The sequence below is a fragment of the Condylura cristata genome, unplaced genomic scaffold (assembly GCF_000260355.1).
Source record: "Condylura cristata isolate star-nosed mole 26May11 unplaced genomic scaffold, ConCri1.0 scaffold00015, whole genome shotgun sequence".
Taxonomy (NCBI): Eukaryota; Metazoa; Chordata; class Mammalia; order Eulipotyphla; family Talpidae; genus Condylura; species Condylura cristata.
In genome coordinates this window covers 5,269,252-5,280,579 of record NW_004567116.1, presented here as the reverse complement: position 1 = coordinate 5,280,579, position 11,328 = coordinate 5,269,252, and the positions used below count along the sequence as shown (strand labels likewise).

At 40.2% G+C, this 11,328-nt stretch overlaps 1 protein-coding gene across 1 annotated transcript; it reads right to left on the bottom strand.

Annotated features, from left to right (window-relative positions):
* Positions 1–6,132: 6,132 nt before the first annotated feature.
* LOC101618592 (olfactory receptor 5A1-like) lies at positions 6,133–7,086 on the bottom strand. Its single transcript, XM_004683423.1, has one exon. The coding sequence runs from the start codon at positions 7,084–7,086 to the stop codon at positions 6,133–6,135; it is 954 nt and encodes a 317-aa protein (XP_004683480.1).
* Between the last annotated feature and the right edge of the window lie 4,242 nt (positions 7,087–11,328).

The following is an 11,328-nucleotide window of genomic DNA, read 5'->3' as shown; positions in this document are numbered from 1 at the left end:
AAAAAAAAAAGGACTGTGCATTGTTTTACTTATTTTTGACAAAATTTATCCTAAAAGCTTACACTGTTAAAATTTGATAAGCTAGAGGAAAAGGAAAAATACGAATATACTTTCTCTCCTTAAGTTTTTCTGTATTTGACAATTTGTTTGACAATAAAGTAAAAGGGGACAGTCATTTTAAAAAGTCACCTGCACTCAGAGTAGGATATCTCTGACGTCTGTGTCACCCACACTAGTATCTCCAGGGCCCCAGGATATCCAAAGTTGACAATGGAGAATGACTTGAAGTATGTCCAAAGGTCAGCAAAATTGTACATGAGTACTCTGATATATTATTACATAGTGACCAGTTTTGTCTTTTGCTACTCAAACATTAAGAATCACAGTTATACATTGAAGGGAGATAAAAGTAATTACTAGCACATAAAAACAGAATTTTTCAAAGGACATCATTAAATGAGAAGCGGCCTTGGAGTGGATAAAGTTGGGAAACAGACAAGTACATTTGACCTTAGTTAGTTCCTCTGAAATTCACCACATACTATTTTTGATTATTCAGTATGTAACTACTAACTTCTGCAATGTGCTAGGCTTTATAGACATTGCCTCATTCGATTCTAGATTATCTTACCAGAAAATACCAAAGTTCACAGTCACATCTGTAAGAAATGGTAGAAATAGAAAACAGCATCTCTCCCTTACTCAGGTAATAACTGACTTGAGGTTAAAGATTATTCTTTACACTGAATGTCAGAGAATTGACCTAAGGATAAAGAAGGCCATGGGAGCGTTCTAACTAGAGTGTGTAGAAATGAGGGAGGAAGAGTTCAAGGATGCTAGAAACCAAGTATCATAACCCTTGCACCTCACAAGTCCTACTGGAAGAACACAGCTATAGAGATAACAGAACCCACAGTTCTCCCTAATACTTGACCTCTAATCTTGACCCAGGAGTTCTTGGCAAAAGTAGATTGTGTCTGTCTTTCCCAAAGGTGTTTTCTAGGTTGATAAAATTGCAATCCAAGGTGGGTACATTTGGCCATGAAATTTCTTGTCCTTCACACAAGAGGTAAATCACAAGTGGAAAATGCTTTTAAATGTGTTGTCAAGGGTGCAGGTGAAAGTAGAAAAGGCAATTAAAGGCAGACACTCTCCAGGTATTTGCTCTCTGTAGTCATGGTTGGCTTGGAGTGTTTGCCCCAGCTAATTCCATACCCCATTTAGCATGTCCCTTCTGATTCATTTCCCCACTCCCCCATGCTTCTATAATGAACTCATGATCACAATTTTTCTTTTAACAAACTTTGAGCCATTAGAGCTCACAAAGACTAACTGATTATGCAATACCACCAATGTCCAAGCTAGTATCTGAAGTGAGTGGAACAGAGACATTTGCCCAAGACAGCACAGCTAGTTGGTAGAATAAAATGTAATGAATGCCACATGTGGGCACTTCCCTGTTTATAAAACACCATCATTTTAGATATCTGCTTTATATATTTCTTAACCCCTTGACCTGTAAAACCATCATAGTTGCCCCAGGGAGGCATTGCATTTTGTTCTGTGTATGAGTGAGGAAGCTGAGGCAATCTGGAGTACACAGAACTAATTCATGATAAGGGTCACAACTTATGAGCGCAACCATGGCCAAAGGGATGGTCAAATCTGGGCTGGAGTCTGCCTCTTTTACTAGCTGCTTGTGTGATCTTGAGAAGATTAACTTCTCCACACCTTTTAAACAGGGATAATATTAATAAGTACATTGTAAAATAGTTCTTCATAGGATCAAAAGAAATGATGCTTATAAAATAGTTATCAGAATGTATTAATATCTTCTATTAATAGTAGGTGTCATTTGGAGTTCTTTCTAATATGTTATGTTGTATTACTAATATTTCATTAAAAATATCTACTTGCAGATGACTGGACTAAAAAGATGTGGTACATATACACAATAGAATATTACTCAGCAACCAAAAAAAAAATAAACACATGTCTTTTGCAGGAACATGGATGGAGCTGGAAAAGATCATGCTTAGTGAAATAAGCTAGAAAGAAATGGAAAAATGCCAGATGGTTTCACTCATAGCAGGAATATAAAGGACCAGATGAGAAAATAGCTATAATAATGAACAGCTATATACCAGAGACATTTTATGAGGTGGAGGGGGGAATGGGATCAAAAACAGTGGGAGGAGGGAAATGCACTGGACTATGGTGATGGCACATGGGTGATTTGGTGATGGGAATCCCACAGGGATTACAACTAAGATGGAAAAAATTCACAAATGATGTTTAAAATAACCTATTATATTGTTTTTTTAAAAAAAAATATCTACGTGCTATCATTCCCACAACTTTTTTCAAAAAGTGGAGCTCACGGACCTAGTCAATACGAGGTATACTGAGAAGTCCTATCTTAGACAAGTTCCTGGTCTTGGTTGATCTACTTCAGTCACTCTTATTTCTAAGAAAAAGGGGTGGGAAGAAACAATAAATTCATTGTTTGATTTAACTGTTGTTAACAGTTTAGTAGAAATATATCCCCCATAAAACTGTAATAATCAACCAATTTTTAAGAGAACGTTAAAGATTTTACCTGAAGAATATAGAATTTCAGTATCACGGTCAACTCAAAAGGAGGTTTTGGCTCCAGTCTGCTACACAAATCTCACCTGTGAAATACAAGATGGCTTCCAGCACACTGAGAAGCATGTGGCAGAATGCAATATACCCAAGGTTTCCTTTTTACATCAGTCTTCATTTTCTGCATTTTTCACCACAGTTGTAGTCACCATGGGCTTCCCACCACCAATTCACCTGTGTGCCGTCACCATAGTCCAGTGCACTCTTCCTACCCCAGTTCTGATCCCATTCCTCTTTTCACCCCCATAAATGATCTCTGGTTTATTGTTGCTCATTGTTTTCATGTTTACTTTATTCCATTTGTTGCTTCCCCTCCCCCCACCCCCCTATCACTTATGTTCCTGCTATGAGTGAAACCATCCAGTGCTTTTTTTATTTCTGGCCAATTTCACTAAGCATGATCCCTTCCAGCTCCATCCATGTTGCTGCAAAAGGCATGAGTTTATCTTTTTTGATTGCTGAGTAATATTCTATTGTGTATATGTACCACATCTTTTTAATCCAGTCATCTACTTTTGGGCATTTGGTTTGATTCCATGTCTTCTATATTGTAAACAGAGCAGCAATAAACATGAGGGTGTAGGTGTCCTTTTGAGTTGATGGTTTTGTGTCCTTTGGGTAGATACCTAGGAGTGGGGTGGCTGGGTCATATGGAAGCTCTATTTTTAGCCTTTTGAGAAACCTCCAAACAGCTTTCTATAGTGGTTATATCAGCTTGCATCCCCACCAGCAGTGCAGGAGAGTTCCTTTTTCTCCCCATCTTCGCCAACATTTGTTTTTGCTTGTTGTTTTTGTTTTTTTTAAAAAGATTTATTTATTTGTGCATACAGAGCTGGGGTACAGGCCAGAGGCTCAGGGGCGGTGAGAGGCTTCACCAGAGACAGAGTGGGGAACAGAACAGGCAGATCGACGAAGTCCACTGCTGAGGGGAGCAGCGGGCAGGTCATGAGAGGTCTGCTGCGCCATGTGGATCTCCTCCGGGGCAGGTGGGATCGAACTCATGCGGAATTGGCTTAAGCTTCTTGGTGCAGTGCTTTAACCCACTGCGCCACCAGGGAGGGCCTGCTAGTTGTTTTAATATGTGCCATTCTCACTGGTGTAAGATGGTATCTCATTGTGGTTTTTAATTTGCATTTCCCTTATTACAAGTGATGTTGAACATTTTTTCATATGCCTGCTGGTCATTTGCATTTCTAAAAATATGGAACACTGCACAAATCAGTTCAGGGGTCATTTTAATCTTATCTGTATAGTTCCAATTTTAGTGTATGTGCTGCCGAAGTAGCACTATGCCCAAGGTTTCTGTCTATCATAGGGAGATATTTCTCCTCTACCTTCTTCACATAGAAATCTATACAATGTGACTACTTCAAGTGCAAAGTGTCATGCACATGTTAATGCAACATGCATGACATTTAATCTGAAATTCTTGTCTGAAAATCATCTCAAAACTTTTTTTGTAAATTCTCTAGGTTAGACTCTCCATGGAACAAATTCACCATGTCTGATGGCCCTCTGATCATATGAAGACCTAGTGATCCTTCAGAAGCCACATCCCAGAACTCAGATCCCATTGCCTGGACATAGAGCAGAGCCAGCATGTCTGAGGTCTTCAAGACCTCTGGGAGCTCCCGTGGAGCAAAGTCCAGGCCCACCTGTGCCCAGAAATTAAGGACTTTGACTTTCCTCTAGTCTCTAAAATTATGCCTAAACTTAAATTTTAACATGTCTCTTCATAATTCCATTCCTCTCCCAAGAGTTGCCTATGAGATAGTTGAGGAAGGGAGACCAGAACAATTGTCATTTCTCCCAGTGTGACTGTGAGGAGCCAGGTATCAGATGGGAGTAAACAGAACTCAGCAACAATCCACTTGTTACTTCCAGCTTGGGGTCTGGGGAAGGAGTAGACATTTCAGAAGAGATTGCTGTGGTGAGAGGCCCAAGGACCAGATTCCCCCTTTGACCTGGATCATTCAAGCCTTCTGGAACTTCCACATCGACCTGTGTAAACTCACAGGAGGCAAGACCAGATCAGATATCGTCACAATGTGCAATTACCATTAAATGACCCCTAGTCTACAACGACTTTGTGGTTCCAGTGACTTCTGGCATGAGGATAATTCAACACTTGTACAAAAAGTAAGTTGAAAGAGAGGAGCTTTATTGAACTAGAGTCCATGAAAAGAAAGGTGGAGAAAAGTGATCAAAGGAAAAGTCAAAATAACATGTATGTAATAGATTTACATCCCCACACATCGTCACATTTATGAGCTTGATTTCCTTCCAATTCCCTAAGGACTTGCACCTTGTGCAAAGAGCCTCAAAGGCGGGAGTATGGGCTTTTTAACTACTATTATGTCCCAATGGACTACTCAAAGCTGCTTATTTTGTCTCTTTTGAACAAGTGACCAGCATTTCTCTTGACGTGTATGAAATTAAATAATAAAATTGCTTAATCACTTCTTTCATCAGTTAACATTCACCAAATATTACTGTATAATAGGCTCTGGGCTAGGTTAATTCCTGTCTCATCTTGTGTAAGTGTTTTCTCGTTCTTTCAGGACGATTTAACTATCTCTTCATTGGAGAAGTGAGGAGTATATGTGCTTCAGGAACCTGCATCAGGGCACCTATCTAAAAAGTGTGTTAGAGATGAGTTTACTCCTCTCAGGTCTGATGATTAAAGAACAAAGTCGTTTTACAACGACTTTGCAATCCACCTGCCAATGCATCAAAGCCATAGATTACAAAGGTGGTGACAGATTGTTGCTACCTGGGAAGAACATGGACTCTATTAGGATCCTACCTGTATAGGGAGATTATTTCTCACTTCATGATCACATAAAGATCATACCTATAAGGGAACTACATAAAGTCTAATTGTTGTACACATACTATTGTGATATGTCTGATATTTACTCATTGAATGTTTGTCTAGAGAAAAAGTGTCTTTCTCCCTCCTCCTCACCTCTCCATCTCCGGGATCAAGTTTATAATGTCTTCATTTCCACAATTTTTAAATTCACTACTTAACTTATACATTGTTTTACATTTTATTTAAAATATAAATAGATGACTAGATAAAAACCTAGATAAAAGAAATTCAGAAAAGAAAGAACAGTTTATGTGAGTTCCTAGGTTCTTCACATTTCTCTTCATCCAAAATCTAGCAGAACCTCTGTTCTCAAACACACAGATCCTCTACATGAGACTAATCATGAAAATGAGATTTCAAGCTGTCTACCCATGCTGGGACTGTTGCTAGGACAGATTCCCACATGGACAACTCTAAACAGAAGGGCACCAGGAATCAGCAAGCCAGATTCTGACCTTCTCTATTAGGTATTCTTTTGTTCAACAAAAGGATACTCACATATTGTGAGCACCAATTTCCATTAAGAGTAGAAACATTGGGCCCCATATATATATTTTTTTAATTTCCTTAGTTTTGTGTTATCATTCAGGTAACATTACAAAATATTTTTCTTACTGTGTTGTTCTCTTTATCACCCTCTTCAGGGCTTCTTTGATATCCTTGTTCCTCAGACTATAGATAAAAGGGTTTAACATGGGGATAATGAGAACATAGAACACAGACAGAAACTTGTTCTTTTTTGTGGAGTGACTGGAACTAGGATGCATATACACAGAGAGGGCTGTGCCGTACAAGAGTGTCACTACTGCCAGGTGGGAGGCACAGGTGTTGAAGGCCTTAGCGCTACCTTTGATGGAGGATATTTTTAGGATGGAAGCTGCAATGAAACCATAGGACAACAGAATAATAACCAGAGAACCTACGACAACAAGACAAACTATCAAGAAAAGACTCATTTGACTAATGATGGGATCAGAACAAGACAGGCTAATAATTTCAGTTATGTTACAGAAGAAATTTTGGATGACATTTGGCCCACAGTAGTATAACTCAAAGCCAGTGACTACTTCAACTAAGCTACAAAGAAGACCACACCCAAGGGCCCCAGCAGCCATCTTCCAACAGATTCCAGGCGCCATGATGATCGAGTACTGCAGAGGGTGGCCAATGGCAACATACCTGTCATAGGCCATAGCAGCCAGCAGGCAGCACTCAGCCTGACCCATCCAAGAAGCCACAAAACACTGACTTGCACAAGCAATGAAGGAAATGACTTTTTTAACTTTGAAGAAGTCTGAAAGCATCCTGGGGCTGATGGAAGTAGTGTAGCAGATGTCTATCAATGACAGGACACTGAGGAAAAAGTACATTGGTGTGTGCAGGTGGGAGTCCATTCTGATTAGGGTGATGAGACCCAGGTTCCAGAACAATGTCACAAGGTAGATCACCAGGAAGACTGGGAAGAGACTAAGCTGCAGCTCCTTTTCATCTGAGATTCCCAGGAGATGAAACATTGTTACAGATGTGACGTTTCTGTCCTCTCCCATGGACCTGCTTGGCACCATCTGCTGAGAAAAGATTAATATTGAAATTGTTTCATTTTCATAAAAACAGAAAACAGTATTCTTGATTTTTCTCTTCATGCAGCTGACATGGAAGAACATGATTCATTAATGTTGAGTGAATTTTGCCTCTTTGTACCATCACCAATGTTAGTAAAATTTCCCTGCATAAATATTCTCACTCTCCTTTCAACAAGACAAGGTAGTTAGGCATTATAAGAACTATTTCCACAAATTAACAGGATTTCCTGTGTCTCTGTCAAACTTAGAACCGCATGCCATTTGGAATTAGGCAAATTAGGGGGACACTGTCCTATCTGCACAGGGTGAGATGTGGTCACTTTAACTGGGCAGCCAGCCCCATGTGAGCCCAGCACTTGGAGAAGACCCTATATCATGCAAAGCCTCTATATAATGAGGGTGTTCGGGAGGTGCTCTTTAAAATCACTTTGAGAATAAGTATTCAATTAATCTATAATGAGGGAGTGTAGACAATTTTGTAAGTGTATTTCTGTGTCCACAGGTCTAGAAAAAGACAGGAAGAACATAGTAGAATCATGGAAGGAGGCACATGCCCAGTGGTGGGTTGGAGTGGATGTGACTTAACCAATTCACTAACTCCAAGAAGCCTCCAGCGCAGTTAGATAATACACAGTTGATAGAGCCTTAAGCTCCCTTTCTTGAAGCTCCAGTTTGTCATACTTAGAACTTGCATAGTCTAGAACTATGGCTTCATGGAGTCACCAATAGTTTTGAAAATGTTGGAAACTCTGACCTTCCACCAGCAGACCCACCATCACCCCCCAGGGCACGGGCTTATGGATTCTCTGTCAACACACAGTCCATGGTCACGTCCAAGGTTTAAATTCATGCTACAAAGACAGCGACTTGAGCACATAAATGTCAGGATGTGTAGACAATGGACATGGGAAATGGGAAACTGAGGCAGGTCTGGAAATCTTTTCTCCTCTTCACCAAAGTCCAGTACACAAAACTAAAGACCTGCATCTCTGAGTTAAACTCACGGCAATGAGTGTCTGCCCAAGGGGCAGCAGCCGTCCGGTCCCCAAAGGTCATGAGAACACCCCCACACACAACACATCTTCATCCAGGAATACAAACCAGAAGGAAAATACATGTGAGCAGCCTTCTACTTTGGGACAGATTTGCTGAAACTAAAACTCAAACAAATACTCTTGGGCTAAAATACAGAGTATTAAGCACAGTTATTCAAATGTGAGAATTGGGCTCCAGGTTGGATTTTGTCATTTTATCCATACTAAGTTGCACAATGATTTGTTTTTTTATCTCTGCATCATTTCACTCATGGAAAATTAATAAGAACCTCAAAAGTATCACTGCATTTGGAAATTTGATCTAAACAAGAAGATCTTAGAACAATTCCTCAGTAAATGTTAAAATAACACCAGGCCCTCCCTAGCGGCTCAGCAGGTTAAAGCACAGCACTAAGAAACTAAAGCCACTTCAGCCTGAGTTCGATCCCTACCCGGTAGATGACCCACAGGACACAGCAGACCTCTCCTGACCTGCCTGCTGCTCCCCTCAGCAGTGTACTTTGTCAGTCGGCCTGTTCTGCTCCCCAGTCTCTCTGGTGAATCCTCCCACCGCCCCTGTACTTCTGGCCTATACTCCAGCTCTATATGCATAAATAAATAAATCTCCTTTTTTTAATGTTAAAATAACAAATAACACCATTCATTATTGTCTGTTGAGTTCAGGTTTCCACCTCCACTTACTGGGGTGGCTTCTGACAAATGCCAGGGACTGACAGGCACAAGATGATGACACAGTCCCCTAAGCAGACTGCCTTAGCCAGAAGGTCCCCCTAAAATAAATGTTAAAGTCCTGTCGTACTGATTTATTCTTAAGAGAAATGCACAACACATACAAAGCCAAGTTTTGATCAATTAAAGAGACGGCATATCTTTAATTTATGACCTCCTGGCAACAGAGGAGCCTAACTAAATGAATATGTGTGACCAATCACTACAAAATAAGAGTGCGGATTGTGCTTTGATTCAGTTAATCATGAGAAATTTTCAATTCTTAAAATTTGACAGCTACATGAAAAAAATCTGAATATAATCACTCTCTTTGGTAAATGCATTAAATATGTTGAACTTTTCCCCAGAATTGTGAAGAAGGAACTGAGAGTATTATGGGAAACTTCACTGTGTGGATCTAGCTAATAAAATACTCTACCTAACTCTTACAGTCTCAAATATCATGAGATAGGAGTTTGTAAAATATGAGTTGATGAAATGTCAGGATGGTGTACAATGGGAAAAAATGATGTAGTTTAAAAAAATTTGAGAGCCTAGTAAGGTCAATACGACATGGTTTTAAGGTGGCGCCCTCACTGGTCTTTCAACAGACCAAAGACACTGTACACAAGCTTTGGCCATGTTTTATGTAGAAAACAGTTTCCTTTTGCTACTCAGGATGGAGGCCATGAATTTAAATGGAAATCAAGTTATTATTATCACTTAAAGCAAATTCATTAAGAGGATAACAAATGAAAAGTCTTCTTGGAGTGGTAAGTCTGGAAAGCATAGACAAGCCTACTTTCACTGTAGGAAATTCTCCCTGAATTCAGTACATAATAGTTCAACACACAATTAATAAAGTTTGCAATGTTTAACCTTTACACAAATCAGCTCATTTGACTCTACATGACATATTATTTCCAACTCATACACGGAAAACCAGAAGGTGACAAAGTTTAGCATCAAGTACTGGAGAATTACAGAGCTAGGTCACATCAGCCCTCAATACAGAGTAATACCTGACACTAACCTGGTCCCTGAAGCCACAAATTGTGGATAAGGGGGAACATTCCACAGACACACACCACTGTGGGGGACAGGGGGAAGAAGCTGAAGATGGAAGTGACCGAGTGTCAAGCACCTGCCCCACAGCTCCTGCTGGGGGCTCACACCGCTGTGGAGACAGCACAGAATCCTCTTATTTCTAAACCTCACTTCTCACCTTGACCAGGATCCCTCAGGAATATACACTTCTTGCCAGGGATGGAAAAGGCGTGTTTGTTTCCTAAAAAATATTCCAGGATGGACCTGGTTGACTCCAGGATGGGAGCTGTGAGCCATGAAACAGGTTGTTCACTGACAGCAAAAGAGATGCTCACAAACTAGAGGGAGTCCTCTAGTATTTATCATCTAGGGCAGCAGAGTTGGGGGAGGGACCATGAGACGGAGGGGCTCTCCAGGCACCTGCTCTCTGGGGTCACAGTTAATCTGCCCCCATTAGCCACATCCCCTCTGGGTCCTTTCTTTTCAGTCCTGGCAACATCTCACGGTTACAGATTTTATTTTAACAAACCAGGAGGCAATTGAACTGGAAACATTAGGAATAGTTCAGTTTCGTATTTTCACTTTTCATGTAATTTGAACCGAGATGTAAAGAATCTGCCCAAGCTACACAGTCTGTCAGTAAATAGCTTAGTAGCAATAAATTAGATGTGTAAACTCTTTCTTGTTTATCAGGAACTTTTATTTTAAATATATTAATGTGTAAATTTTATCAATGCCCTGGCCTGAAATAATCATCAGAGCAGCCCTGTGAAATATATGAGGAATCCAGGATTACCTAATTATTACTTAGATTAACAAATTATTACTTAGTTTACCTACCTAATTATAACTTAGATTAACAAAGCCATTTATATACTCCTATCCTATGTTCCATGTTGATGTTCCAAAATCCAGCCCAAAAATCATTGTGGCTGACTCAAATGTGTTACCCAATTGTCCTCTTCTTAAGATCCCTTTATTATCTTGGTTTGATTGTAGAAAATAAGGTTCAGCGTGGGAATAACAACATCGATCATGGTCAGGAACTTGTAGTGTTTCATCGAGTGGCTGAACGAAGAGCACGTGCTCAGGGAGGGCTGGCACAGACGAGAGTCACAGCACCAGGTGGGAGGCGCAGGTGTTGCTGGTCTTGGCACGACCCCTGGTGCAGGACACTCTCGCTAATGAGTTTCAGTAGAACCAAAGCATGGGGGTTGGCATTTAAGACCCAACTTCAGCAAACACAAGTGAAAGTAAGTAGTCACTAGGCATTGAGAGATTGAAGGAAGATGAGGGTAGAATCCTGGGTATGTCACAGATGAAATGCTGAGTGGTGATTTGCCCACCATGGTAGAGATAAAACCAGTGACTGTTTAAATACTAATAAACTAATGAGGATTCCACATAAATCCAA

Bases quoted from the DNA above. Each gene is read 5' to 3' on its own strand.
- LOC101618592 (XM_004683423.1), bottom strand. From the start codon at position 7,086: ATGGTGCCAAGCAGGTCCATGGGAGAGGACAGAAACGTCACATCTGTA.